This window comes from Cryptotermes secundus, unplaced genomic scaffold (genome assembly GCF_002891405.2).
Source record: "Cryptotermes secundus unplaced genomic scaffold, Csec_1.0 scaffold343, whole genome shotgun sequence".
NCBI lineage: Eukaryota > Metazoa > Arthropoda > Insecta > Blattodea > Kalotermitidae > Cryptotermes > Cryptotermes secundus.
In genome coordinates this window covers 1227479-1242040 of record NW_019729214.1, presented here as the reverse complement: position 1 = coordinate 1242040, position 14562 = coordinate 1227479, and the positions used below count along the sequence as shown (strand labels likewise).

General features: G+C 39.5%; 1 protein-coding gene across 3 annotated transcripts in view; it reads left to right on the top strand.

The window, feature by feature from the left end:
• Positions 1-8917: 8917 nt before the first annotated feature.
• The window catches only part of LOC111865416 (VPS35 endosomal protein sorting factor-like), a 32742-nt gene continuing 27097 nt past the window's right edge, over positions 8918-14562 (top strand). For 2 of the 3 annotated variants that reach the window (XM_023853428.2, XM_023853427.2), the window contains exons 1-6: positions 8918-9184; positions 9283-9379; positions 9759-9935; positions 10206-10362; positions 11138-11471; positions 12199-12375. In XM_023853428.2, the coding sequence (XP_023709196.1) occupies positions 9150-9184; positions 9283-9379; positions 9759-9935; positions 10206-10362; positions 11138-11471; positions 12199-12375 (977 nt within the window). In that variant the 5' untranslated portion in view covers positions 8918-9149. The remainder of the gene's footprint in view (positions 9185-9282; positions 9380-9758; positions 9936-10205; positions 10363-11137; positions 11472-12198; positions 12376-14562) is intronic. The other variant, XM_023853429.2, reaches the window with a different exon arrangement.

The window sequence follows — 14562 nt, the reverse complement described above, 5'->3', positions numbered from 1 at the left end:
CTAAGAATGACTTGTCTCACTTCCCGAGGTTAATTTCAATAGCCCCAGTGATGAAGGACAAGCTTAGGAGCTAAGAGGATAGGCTGAGAAGACTCCGTGGTGAATTTGACCGAAGATTTCAAGACTTCAGTGCCATTGAAAAAGACTTGGATGTTTTCAGTATGCCTTTTAATGTAGACTGTGAAACGGTGAAACCGGACTTGCAACTTGAATTAATTGAGTTGCAATGTAACACTCAACTCAAGCAGTTGTTTCTCAGTGTCCCAAAATTAGAGTTCTACAAGTCCTTGTCGAAATCCAGTTTCCCAAATCTGATATCTCATCCCCAGAAAGTCACTGCTATGTTTGCTTCATCCTATATATGTGAACAGGTGTTTTCTACAATGAAACTTCGAAAGAGTTGTATCAGAAACAGACTGACAGATGAGCATTTAACTTCACTTCTGAGAATCAGTGCATCCCAGTTCGAACCAGATTATGAGAAAAATTTGGAAATGCAGTCACAGTTTCATTCATCACATTCTCCTTCATACTCTTTCAATCATTAATAGGGCTTAGTATTACAAGAATTTTGTAAAATCTACCATTATTGTTTTTAGTAAATTATATTGGCCCGCCTAAAGTTTTTTTTTCTTTGGCCCCCTCCTAAAAAAGTTTGCCCATCACTGATCTAGACAATCGGCTCAAAGATGGCGGTAAGGTTGTCAGCCTTACGCGTCGGCCGCGCTTTACTCCCCAGGAAAATTATTTAATTAATTCCTGGTACTCATTTCTGTTAGAGCCTAAGTCTACCCCAGGGCCATAGTGCGGTTGGAATGAGTAGGTCAACTGAAAACAATCCAATGACCTCATCGGGACTTGAACCCGCGACATTCTGGCTTGTAGCATAGCCCCTCAACCAACTAAGCTACCACGCGAATGGGAGAAGACCATATGATTCTCTTATACTGTAATCTTAATGGGCTCTCAGAAGTCACAATTTGCTGTGGAAGGACTCGAGCACTTTGACTTCCTGCGCTAATTCCATAGAGCAAAATCCTTTCTGAGAAAATGTTATTTGCTCGGCTGGTCAAGGATTCCCCAACCTTTTAGAGAGTCAGGAGTTTCACAAGAGCCCGGCAGTGAATCCTATTCTGAACGGCTTCCTTCCTGCATAGCAAATACGTGTAAAACTGCACGTAATGAGTTGCATGTCGGGATTAAGATAATGTCATCTTAATGCAGTAATCTGTTTTCCCTCTTCATTAGCTGTTCGCCATCTTATCTTCCTTTACCACATGCTGTGACATTGATTGACAGTGTCGAGTGCAGTGAACCTATACAACACATGATTAACAAATCTCTCATCAACTTGCCGACAGAGAAGAAATTCTTAGAAATGTCTAAATAGAAAGCTTGCTGATTGTAACTTCAAATGACAAGACCGCTAGCGTCACGCATGCGTACCAGAACGAGGTTTTCACTGTTAGTGATTTACGTGACCAAAGGCCTAATGGATAAAATGTAGATAACAATATGGAGTCGTAATTACATTCTCTGACCAGAATGAACTTGATGTCGATTATAAATTGATGAGTTTATTTACAGTACGCAATGATACTGCGGTCTTCTTTGTGAGCCAGTATAGTGTCTAGGCTACGGGCTGGACGATCAGGGAACTGAGGTTCGATTCCCCTCAAGGGTGGAGATTCTTCTGTTCTGCACCAAGTACGGGCTCTCTCTGGGGCCCACCCCGTCTCATATGTAATACGCCCTGCAATTTCGGAGAACACAATTTCGTAGCTAGAAAGTTCAATGGAAAACATGGACAATAATTCAAACAATTTTATACTTTGTATCTGTTTGGTTCATAATCTCCGATAAAGAAACTCGAAATTAAAGGCCATTGGGATTCGTTGCGCTGATCACGCGACACCCTCTATCCGCTAAAGATTGCACTAACTTCGCCGGCAAGCGGCGGTCGCTCGGTCGGTACAGTTCGCTTGTGGACTAAAACCACGGAGTTTGTTTTGTTTTTGGCTCATTATCTGTATTTTGGAAGATTATTGGATTTTGGAATGCGGTTTGTCTGCTTGTAGATATGCATATAAGCCTATGTATGTATGTATAAGACAACGCATTTGTACTTCGAGACCAAATATATACGAGATCCAAAAAATTTTCTACCTCCAGAAACCAGTATTTGTATTTTAACTAGTAACTCCAGCCTTTTTAATTAAATCAAGCATCCATTTAAAAATGAATTAAGCTTCTCTCAACATAATCAAAATACAGTGAAAGAACTTACGTCATATAATTAATATACCTAATGGTGGCCGTGCAAGGCAGAAGCATGTTGTGAGGAGTAAATTAATGTAACGTGACGGTGAAGAACAACCATGCAACTGCCGAACATTAGCAAAAGCTACAGAAAAAGACTGAATATTAAATAATAGAATTAAGGTTAGTTAAGGTTAGTTAAGGTTAAGGCAGAAACATGTTGTGAGGAGTAAATTAATGTAACGTGACGGTGAAGAACAACCATGCAACTGCCGAACATTAGCAAAAGCTACAGAAAAAGACTGAATATTAAATAATAGAATTAAGGTTAGCTCTCTGTTACAATCAACTGTTACGGTTGTTATTAGTAAATGTTTTATCGGTGTGTGACAATTGAGGCATTCGTAGGTGACATTTCTTTATCGAAGAAATTAATAATACTACGACTGACATAAACTGAAGCACAAATAACCTTCTTCCCTGAAGATGGAAACAGCTTGTCCCTCGAAGACGTTGGTAACTGACTAGAAAACTACACAGAACCATACCCCAGAAATCCAGAGTCTACTTTTTAACTGCCATGAAGACCTCAGATCTTCTATAGATATCCTTCACTTAAAGGCGCACAAATAACAACTCCTCAGCACCTACAAAACTGCATGGCGTCATAATCCAGCAGAGTGTGTTATGATACCATCTTCAACTTAGACTGGACTAAATACTTCTGTTTCTACTACACGTGTTGCCACGGTGGCCTTTAGACCTCTAAGTGTGAGAACTCTGAGGCCGTGCCCTGTTGCACGAATTATAAAATTAATATCCGAAAAGTTTCTGATTATTATTAAGAAAAGTTATTACTAAGATGAAGTTAACCATGTGCTTAATTAATTCAACAACACGTCATGAAGACTTACTGGGGAGTGGAGGTATAGCTCCAGCATTCTTGACCTCGGTACTAGATGGAGGTGAGCAGCCAGCTTCACGCCGCGGTCACTTTACCCCCGAGGAAACAGCCGAAGGTACTCATTGCATAGGCGGTTGGTTAGGCCTCAGAGCCGGCCTGGACGCTGTGGAATAGAGAAAAAATATCCTGCTCCTGCTGGAAATCGAACCCCGGCCTTCCAGGCCGGAGCCCATCGCTATATCGCCTGTACTATCCCGGTCAAGAAACAGAAATACAAGTATATTTCCCCTATTAGGCTTACTGAAAGCTCAGTCGGAGCTTTATATTTGTATTTCCTTGTTTAGAGAAGCAATGTCGTCAGAAATTCTGATATACTGCTTCATTAAAATTCGAAATATGGTATGGCAGTTAGTATAGCGACTGGCTAGGGGCTGGACGGCCGAGGGGTCGGAGCTCGAGTCCCGGTAGGGTCAAAAATTTGTTCCTCTTGATGTCATTCAGACAGGTTCTGGGCCCACCCACCCTCCTGTCCAATGGGTACCAGGGTCTCTTTCTTCGCTCGTTTGGAAATCGGGATCGTGGGTTCGAATCCCACTCAGGGTATGGATGTCTAGTTTGTGTGTGTGCGTTCTTCTGTGTTTGTGTACAGGTAGAGGCCTTACGACGAGCTGATCACCCGCCCAAGGAGTCCCACCGAATGTCTAAGATCTAGAAAAACCGAAGTGAACAGAGAAGTTCATGGAGGTAGGCCTAGGCCCACTGGGACTGTAGTGCCAAGGGAAGAAAAATAGACAGTGGAGTATGTTAAAAACTAAAGCACGTACCTACCCATGCTTAATTCATTAAGCACTATGCCACGAAGATGTTGGGGTGTGGAGTTATGGCTTCNTGTACCGACTAAACTACCGTGGCTCCTAGCAGCAAAATGGTTACAGAATTATATGTTAAACGCAGTTTTCTTTTATCGTTCATCTTTATGCTGTCACTAATAAGTTTGCCCTGTAAAAGAAGGAAATTATTATTATTATTATTATTATTATTATTATTATTATTATTATTATAAATAAAATAAAGAATTGAACTGAATCATCCTCGTCATCATTATCACCACGAAACAATCACGAACATATTTTTAGAATTCTTATATGTGAGCATCCTTATAATTTTGCCTGTGGTTCTGTATGGGTGTGAAACTTGATCTCTGACATTAAGGTAGGAACATAGACTGAGGATGTTTGAGAACAGGGTGTTGAAGAGAATACGTGTACTTGGACCAAAGAGAGATGAAGTCACAGGAGGTTGGAGAAAACTGCACAATGAGGAGCTTCATAACTTGTACTCTTCTTCAAATATAATTAGAATGATCAAGTCAAGGAGGATGAGGTGGGCAGGTCATGTAGCACGAATGGGGGAGACGAGGAATGCGTATAGGATATTGGTGGGAAAGCCAGAAGGAAAGAGACCACAGGGAAGACCAAGACGTAGGTGGGTGGACAATATCAAAATGGATCTTAGAGCGATAGGATGGAATGGTATGGATTGGATAGATTTGGCTCAGGATAGGGACCAGTGGAGGTGTCTTGTGAACACGGTGATGAACCTTCGGGTTCCATAAAATGCTGGGAAATTCTTGAGTAGCTGCAGAATTGGCGGCTCCTCAAGAAGGGCTCAGCTCCATGAGTAAGTAAGTAAGATATGTGAGCATCAACTCATGTGCATGCTGGTTAGAATGTTTCCGCTGTAGCTCTGCGAGTCGCAAAAGCCGACGAATTGGGCCACCCTGTCACTGGCGGACAGAAACACAGAAACCTGGTCTTCCTGGTTGGGGGTTTGGACGCAAGGCTGATGACCTTGCTCTGTATAAAATTATTGTTCTGAATCCAAAGAAGTGAAACCGGACGGTATAATTCACGACATACAGCAGAGGACAGGCAACTCTGGCAGTATCTTCTAGGGAAGGCTATGACTCCAAAAGGGTTGTTTTGGCAATGATGATGATGATGATGATAACGGTGGTGGTGGTGGTGATGATGATAATGATAATGATGATGTGTGGCCTTGACCAAAATCCCCGAAGTCAAGAAGATTGTCAACAAGTGTTTTTGCATCCTGTTGGGAATTACAATGAACATATATATATATTTTACCGTCAACGTAACAATACTTTATTATTTATTTATATAGCACACACTACATGTTTCGACATCAAACGGGTCATCTTCAGATACTGCAAGTTTCTCACATACCATTACCGAACTTTAACACTAATATTCCCATTTTTATAAACGGTTCGTACAAGTTAGTTTCTATTCAATTCACCAGCTAGACAAATCTAGACTAGACATTCATTAAAGTTAAGAATAAAATAACCTCAAACGAAATAGCTTACTGTAGTATGAACCAAGCGGCGCGATGAACCGCATAATATAAATAACACACATTAACCATTGGCTCCTGACAACATGAAAGGTGAGGGATCTATTCTCTAGGAAAATGGTAATATTACGATACTAACACGGCGAGCCAATGCAGCAAACAATAGAAGAAATTTGACAAAGCCTATGAGTGGTCTACAGCAGTAATAAACACGAAGCTACTCACAGCTTATAACATTTTGAAAGATCATTTTAAAATCATTTTTAAATATCAAATTGTGGATCTAGGTCATATAATTGTTAAAGCAGGTTTATCCCATTGTCGCGTATGCGAGTTTATGATATGTACGTTTTTTTTTCTTGTTGTATATTATTTTAGTGTTAATTTTAACCAATGTCTAGTCTCTATTTGTCTGGTTTGTGAATTGAATAGAAACTGACTTGTACGAACCATTTATAAAAATGGGAATGTTAGCGTTACAGCTCGGTAATGGTATGTGAGAAACTTGCAGTATTTGTTACGTTCAATAAAATGGCGCGTTTCTAATGCAAACGTGAAGAAATAATGAGATGCTACCTACAGTTTCTACTATTCGAAGTAGGGGTCATTCTACGACAGTAACGCCCTTACGTGAACGAAGAATGTTACATATTAGCAAGAGTACATTAGTCAGATCGGACACTGGAAGTCCATAAAGTTTTGTTTCTATTTTGAAAAAATAAATGTATATACAATAAAGGCCTAAGCAATTCCCATCCTCCCCTCTGTAACACAGTCTTATAAACATCTTATTCTACCATAGCGGTCGCCCAGTGAACATGTCTCTTAACATTACTGTAAGAGCATACTATTAATATTTTGTACATTTTTGTATTTTTATTATTCTTAGTTGGGTGAGACTGAGCCCACTTGGTACTGCTACCACTACTGGCCTATTGTATCCAGATGATAGACGATAGCGACTGTGGAGCAATTGGTGGAATGAAGATTGGCGGGGTAAACAGAAGTACTTGAGAAAATCTGCCCCAATGCCACTTTGCCAATTTTGTACGTTTACGTCTTTTCTAAAAATAAATTTAGGAATTTTGTTTGTGAAGCAAGAGACGCCTTGCAAAGATTTTTTTTCCTCTAGCCTTAAGAACTCCGTAACTGATTTGGGTATTCTTTTTTTCTGTTCTCAGAAAAAAGTCCATCATTGTTGTCCTTTGACCCTCGTACAGTTTACAATCCCAGAAGATATGCCCCTCCGTTTGCAGCCCGGCACTACATTCGCATTCAGCCATGGACATAATGTCATATCTACTTAAGCTTGCTTTAAGACGGGAGTTGCCTTCTCTCATACGGTTTAATGACACGTAGGCACGACGGTTCAACTTCATTTCGCGGAACCACGGGGACGAGCCATAGCTGTAGTACCTTTTAAAGTAGTATTATCCTCTGTACCCTTTGGTGTTTTGACAGAAACTGAAGCTTCTCTTTGCCTTTCTTTTTCCACTGGTCTTTAAGAGCTGCCACTAGTAATAGGTAAAGTTGTCCCTGTGTTCAGCGAATTAAGCACTACGCCATGAAGGCGTATGGGGGATTGGATGTATAGATCAATATTAAGTAGTAGTACTGAATATCTCTAATAATTAACTTAACAATGACAGAAACAATCAATCAAGTTAAAATCCAGAACCAGTTAAGAATGCTTTAAGACAAATCAAGGATTAAAACATGGCGATAGCTTGGCACCATCACTATTTAATTTGGTATTGGAATATATAGTGAGGAAATGTAATGTAGACACAAGGAACACAGTAGCGTATAAACAAATGCAAATAATGGCGTATGCGGATGATATTATTATAGTATCGGGATCCCAAACAGCAATGAAGGAGACATATAAAGAAATAAAAACCATAGCAAAAACAACTGGCTTAGAGGTGACTGTAAATAAAACTAAAATGCTGATACACTCCAGAAGGAATCCAAGGCAAACTGGAGAAATTAACACGGAAGGGGACGGGATAGAAATAGCTGAAGACTTCATATATTTAGGATCGAAATTCCACAAAGATGGAGAGGAACATCATGAAATAACAAGAAGAATAAAACTAGTGAATAATGCATATTTCTCGTTACTATCAGTTTTTACATCAAAGGAGATACACCGAGCGATTAAAACAAAAATATATAAAACAACGATAAGACCGGTGCTTTATTATGGATGTGAGGGTTGGACGCTAAACAAGAAAGAGGAATCAGTCATCAATTCATTCGAGAGGAAAATCCTAAGACGAATTTATGGACCAATAAAAGAGAATGGGATATGGAGAATAAGATATAATAAAGAGTTATACAAATTATACAAGGCGCCAGAGATCTCAGTGACGATAAAGCTAAAAGATTGCAATGGGCTGGGCATGTACAGAGAATGGATAAGGAGCGTATCCCAAAGAAAATATTATACAGTACAACAGGCGGCAGGAGACATGCTGAGAAACCAAGAACTAGATGGATTGATGATGTGGCAGGAGATGCGAAGAAGTGAATGGGTGTAAGGAACAGGAAGAGAGCGGCGCAGGATACAGAGGAATGGAGAGGCTTGATAAGGGAGGCCAAGGCCCGACATCGGGCTGTTGCGCCATAGAAGAAGAAGCTTAATATCTCTACCTAATTTCATTGATTTCTTTGCCTCCGAGTCAGCCCTCTCATTTACGCCAACTCAGCAGTGTCCCGGGATCCAGTAAAATTAGATCCCCCCCCCCCTCTTACGATTCCAGTGTTTCTGTTTTGTCTTTAAACATCTGAGTAATGTGCGATGTGTTGTTCTTTGTAGAAGTGTTACTGACTCCTTTTAGAACGCTTTCCGAGTCCGAGAAAATCACGAAATTTTACTCCGAGTCTATTTTTTCGATTATTTATAATGTTTCACCATTTGCTAGTGCTTCCGCTGTGAATGTGGGAACTATTTTAGATGTCCTGAATTTCCAGCTAATACCATCTCCACTCCCCCATACGTCTTCATGGCGAAGTCCTTAACATGTCCTTAATTAGTTAAGCACATGGACGATTTTACGTACCCTACCTTTTTACCGTCACATTATCTATCTATCTACGTACGGTTTTGGTCTCAATTTTTGAGCCGTCCGTGGCGAAACATTTACTGGTTCCAATTTTTTAACGGAAATTATTTTTTGAATTGTAATTAACTGCTTCATTTATTTGTCTTCTCTCATGGAAAGATATTTTTTAAATAAATGAATACACGAAAATGGCCTAGGCAATGAATGACGTAGGTAGTGACATCTTCTCCTGCGGATAAGTACTACAAGACGTATCCACAACCTATGTAGTAATCCACATTGAAAAGAGATGCCGCGACATCGCATATGGAATAACAATACAAAAGAAAAAGTCAAATCAGCTGGTTGGGAGTGTATTGTTTACATATCACGTTTGGACTTGTGGGCTTATTATGACTCTGAGATATGTATGATGTGTATGATAGCTTTTGGATATCCGTAACGTCTTCTGAATGAATATTTTACAAGAAGTGTTATAGCACTGTGTAATTTGGATGCCATAATTTTGTCAAGTGTAAAATATAAGTTTTCGGAGCCCCAACATGTCGACTTCAAAACCCCTGTCACTCTGTGAATGGTAAATGAAAGATATGCATAGTAGTAGTATGTGAGCTGGCCAATTACAGCTGAATTGGGCCGATTTTGTGTTCTGATTTGCTCTAAAATTTTTATTAGGTCATGCCAGATATATGACTACCCTGCGAATCGGCAGAAGAGACAGTTGTCGTGGGAAGAAGTGTCAGACCATCCCCTGAAGCCTTTAGTGGTTACGGTAACCTTGTTTTTATTTTGTTTTTATAACGGGTGTAATGCAATGGAAATCTATGCTAGTGGAAATTACATTGATCATGAATTGTGTCATTATTAATGTATATTTCTTGCCAACTTCATGGTACAGATGTGAAGGAAAGTGGACTAATTTTGGTTTCAGTAAAACAGTTTCACCTGAGAATCATTGATTTAGAATTTGAACAAGATAATGAGGGATTTTACAGGAAAATGTCACCTTTTTGAACATTTTGCAATATATTATATTTATTTATTTTGAAGAGTCAGAGCTGATTACCATGAAAACATTCAGGTTTCGTTGGAAAACTGTAATATATTGCTGTGCATACTGGTACTCAAAGTATAACTCACCTGTGGTGTAGGTAATAGAGAGTCGTGTTACCAGACGGACCCTTGGAGGAAGTACTACCAGTAGTACGGGATCCTCTACACCAACACCAACACTGGAGTCACTGGCAGCTGCTCTTGAAGGCACAGATCCCCTAACCCATTTTGCACGCCAGGAAATGGACCCTCTTTCCAAGATGGCTGCTGACATGGTTAGTACCTGAAATTTCAGAACTATTGTAAGTGTAATGAAAGCAAATTAAACTTTTCTGAAACATCTTTGAGAAAAACTCATATCTCGAGTAGATAACATCATTGAAGAGCGAGTGAGACCTCCGGTTTTATCCCCATCATATGCTGAAAATAGAATCTGATAATATTCTGATGATAATATAATGATGTATAACACTATTTGATGATGATATACCCTCAGAGATAATATTATAGGTGTGGTGTACTGTGTATCTGTTTGCTGCTAACAGTGGGAGCCAGTACCAACTGACCAAAGAAAGAGCAAAGACGCTTTACTGGATGATGTTATTGAGCCATGGGCTACCAGAAAGTCTGCCATATTGAACAAGTTCACCACTTCAGAAAAATTATCAATTGTCACAAGTTTTCTGTCAGGAGGGGAGAAAGGTATACAACTTACATTGAATATAAGTTGTTTCAAATAATTTGTTGCATCTTATGTGTGGTTGGAGTTTTCACAGGTTTCTCTCAGTTGTAACACATTTGGTTTATTCAGGAGTTGATCTGTTCAAATTCTGGATTGGGCCATTATTCTTACTCAGGTTTTTCATTATTTTCCTGTCACATGAGGCAAATAGAGGTTATGGATATATTTTTACATTTCTCCATTCACCTTATAATGTCAACCACACAGTTTAATTGATTCTGCATAACATCTGCAATTGATAAATTGTAGTTAAGTAATCATTTCACTTGCTGCCATTGAAGGAACTAAGATACAAAGTAATTATGCATTTATGTTTGCACAGGTAACTATGACAAGGGTTGCCTATCTACAAGACATATATAGTCAGAGTACTGTCATGCAACTTGCAGCATTCAGTTCCTTGTTCACAGACCACTCAGTATGTAATGTATGTATGAGTATGAGGGGTGAGCCATAAAACTGTCCCTAGCACTGTGACTTTCAATGATCTACTGTGCGTGACCACTCAGTATAGTTTCTGTTGTAGATCCTTTTTAATTTTAAATTTTCTTCAAAATTAGGCCTATGAAGTGTAATGAAATATTGAGTTGTATATTGCATTCATTACTTTCTATGACCTTGTGGTCCTTTTTAACAGGCTTCGTAAGCCTGAATATCATTGCATATTTAAACATGACAAAAATAAATTGGTTTTATGGTATTCAGTAATATTGATTGCTCGTGTAACTGTTCTAGTTGTGGTGAAAGCACAAAGCTCTGTTGTGGATAAAGTAAAGAATCGACTGGAACAGTTAGATGACTTTGAAGAAGGGTCTGTCCGTCAAATGATGGATCTGACTCAGCAAGAATACATGCATCGCATTGAACAGCTTAACCAGGAATTGGTTCAAGCGTGGAATCATGACCAGCGAGTCAAAGCATTGAAGATAGCTATTCAGTGTTCGAAACTTCTTGTAGATACTTCTGTGATTCAGTTCTATCCAAGTAAATTTGTCCTCATCACTGATATCCTTGATATCTTTGGGAAGCTGGTTTATGACCGCCTTCGTACAAAGGCTGAGTACTATATGTAAGTATTTATAGGCCTGTATATATACTGTACATATATATATGTTTGCTTAGCAGTTATAGGACTTAATTTAATAAATGATACACACTCCGTCCTAAGTGCAAACAATATATATTATATGTCTTTGATCTTGTTCTCTTCTACACTACATGTTTCGGCCTCTATCGGCCATCATCAGGTGTATACTCTTAACGTTGCTGCCACACTGAAACCCAGTCTAAAATTTAACATTTAAAAAACACATTGTTATTTTCTTCGTATTATCAACATCTACCTCGTTGATATGTGTCTGGTATGTAGATTATATAGACTGGGTTTCAGTGTGGCAGCAACGTTAAGAGTATACACCTGATGATGGCCGATAGAGGCCGAAACATGTAGTGTAGAAGAGAACAAGATCAAAGGCATATAATATATATTGTTTGCACTTAGGACAGAGTGTGTATCATTTATCGTGTAGAGTGCAACAGGATGCTGAGATATAATATTGTAGGACTTAATTTATTAAGCACAGTATTATATTGTACTCCAAAAACAGCATAAAATATGAAACCAGAGGAAGAAGGTCTTGGAAAGACCTAAAAAATGATGAAAGGATTCTGTATTGTAACATCTGTAACAGGCCAGTTGAGTTTAATACTTGGAAGGTTGATGATAGTGGATGTTTTAGTTAATGAAGATCGAAGTGTGTGTTGAATTGTGTCATATTAACCAGTCATGTTTATAGCCCAGGAAGCAAGACCCCAACATCACTACCTGAGAGTTTCACCCCAGACATGGTGCCTGAATCAGCTAAAGAGACGTGCCGCAATTGGTTCTATAAGATAGCATCTATTCGTGAACTTGTTCCACGTCTGTATGTTGAGATGGCCATTCTCAAATCTTACAGCTTTCTTACATCCAGGTATTTTGAGGCACGAAGGCAGGGTAATAGCCATGCCTGGTTACATTTATATTACAAATGACTATGAATATTCAGTTTAACAATTAAGTAACAGATGAATCATGAAGTATTCTTCTGTTGTGTGACCTAATCTTTCAGTGACACAAGCTGAATGATAGAAGAACACAGTAAGGAGTACCAAAGAGATATCTTGCTGTAATTCAGAGTGCTCTGTGGTGGTACAACACTAGCACATTCAGTCAATAAAAACCATCACATCCACCTTTCTTGCTGCTATGCTTATTCCTTTTATACCGACTGACAAAATGGGTCCTACCCCTATTTTCTCCCATTGGCTCACTCATGGCCCCGGTCTCAGTCCTCCATTCCCAATGCCAAGGATCATATTTCCTCAGTTGGCTTAATAACCTGCTCTGAAGATGGAGGCAGCAAGTTTCTTTCAAACATTTGCCACATAGCCCACATTCACATTGCATAATCACCTAAAATTATTGCTACTGAACTGCTGTGAAAGCTCGAAATCATTAAGAATACAGGATTGTGTTTGGGTATTTGCACCTCAGTAAATGCAGCACTCCCTCTCCTTTTAACTAGAAGTCCTACATTGAGATCACTTTGCCTGCTGCAGCTTCTTGGCTGGACTGTACACCTGTGCATGCCATATGAGAAAGATTTTGAGTATGTATTTATTTCTTAAAATCAGATGCATAAAGTGAGATATTTATGTTCAGTCCTCAGCAAAGATGTCAGAATTTTTCAAACTTGATCAGAGTGCAGAGGACTGGTATTTGTTGGTGTCAGTGTGTTGTTAAGCTTTTGTTTCCTGATAAAATAAAATATGTTCCTTGAAAACATGGAAGTCTTAATATATACAATTTGTAGTTAAAGTGCAAAGAGAAATATATTCTTTGAAAAAGTTCAGTATATAAAGCAGGCTGATAAAATTTGTAGTTTGGCTGTTTACATGTTATTTTGAGGCTTAATTTCCTTGGTCAGATTCTGGCTGAAGTGCCAAGTTCATTGTATTAATTAATAACGTGATGATTCTGGATGACTGTGTGCCCTAGCATTTCTTCCAACACTGATGATTTTTTTTATGCTTAAGGTGGGGTGAGACTGAGTGCCTTGGTACTGAGGCCTTTGCTCATTGTACCAGGCCCAGATGGTACAGAAATGGAGCGTTCAATGGACTTACATTTGGCAGGAGGAACCAAAGTACTTGGAGAAAATCTGTCCCAGTGCCACTTTGTCCACCATACATTATCACGTGAACTGACTGAGGACTAAACCCAGGCTTCCATGTGAGAAGCCGTTAGTAACCGCCACAGACTAGGCATAAAGAACACGGATATAACAGTTTCTACTTGTTCTTTATACAGTGTTCACATAATGGGGATGTTCTGTTTGTCTGTAAATTTCATTTCCAAAATTACTCGATGGCTATTGGTAACATTTGGTATTGTGGTTCTACATGAAATATCATTCGTCATTTTAAGTCAGTTTTGTATTAATCCATCAGAATCCCACTTTACATGAAGCTCAAATAAAAGTTCATTATTTCTTGCACAATGAGATGACCATTTTTACCTGTAAGGGAAAAAGGTAAAGCTATCCCTGTAAGAGGCTGTGAAGGCCCTTAGGGTTGTGAGACATCAGAGCTACCACATTTTCACTAAACCATCGGCTCACAGATGGCGGTAAGGTTGTCAGCCTTATGCACCAGCTGCCCTTTATCCCCCCCCCCCCATAAAGATTCCTGCTACTCATTTCTGTTAGAGGCTGAGTTGACCCCAGGGCCATAGTGTGGCTGGAAGGATTAGGTAAATTGAAATAATCCACCTCATTGGGACTTGAACCCATGGCCTTCTGGCTTGTAGCATAGTGCCTCAACCAACTACACTACCATGTGCCCCCCATTTTTACCTGTACGAAGGGGGACCCAAAAATAACCGGAACCGACCTATTGCGCGCGCATGCTTTGTAGTTACGAGTTGTGCTGCTAGATGGTGTTAGCTGGGGGTCTCCCGCGACTGTTAGTGAGCTGGCGTCAGTCTGAGTTAAGTGGTTTGTCTGTGGTGCTCTGTTGTGTGCGTTCCTGTTTCAACCCTTTGGCGATTAGTGAGATGGCCGACCAGAAGGAACAAAGAGTGTGCGTGAAATTTTGCTTTCTGTTAGGGAAAACTGCAG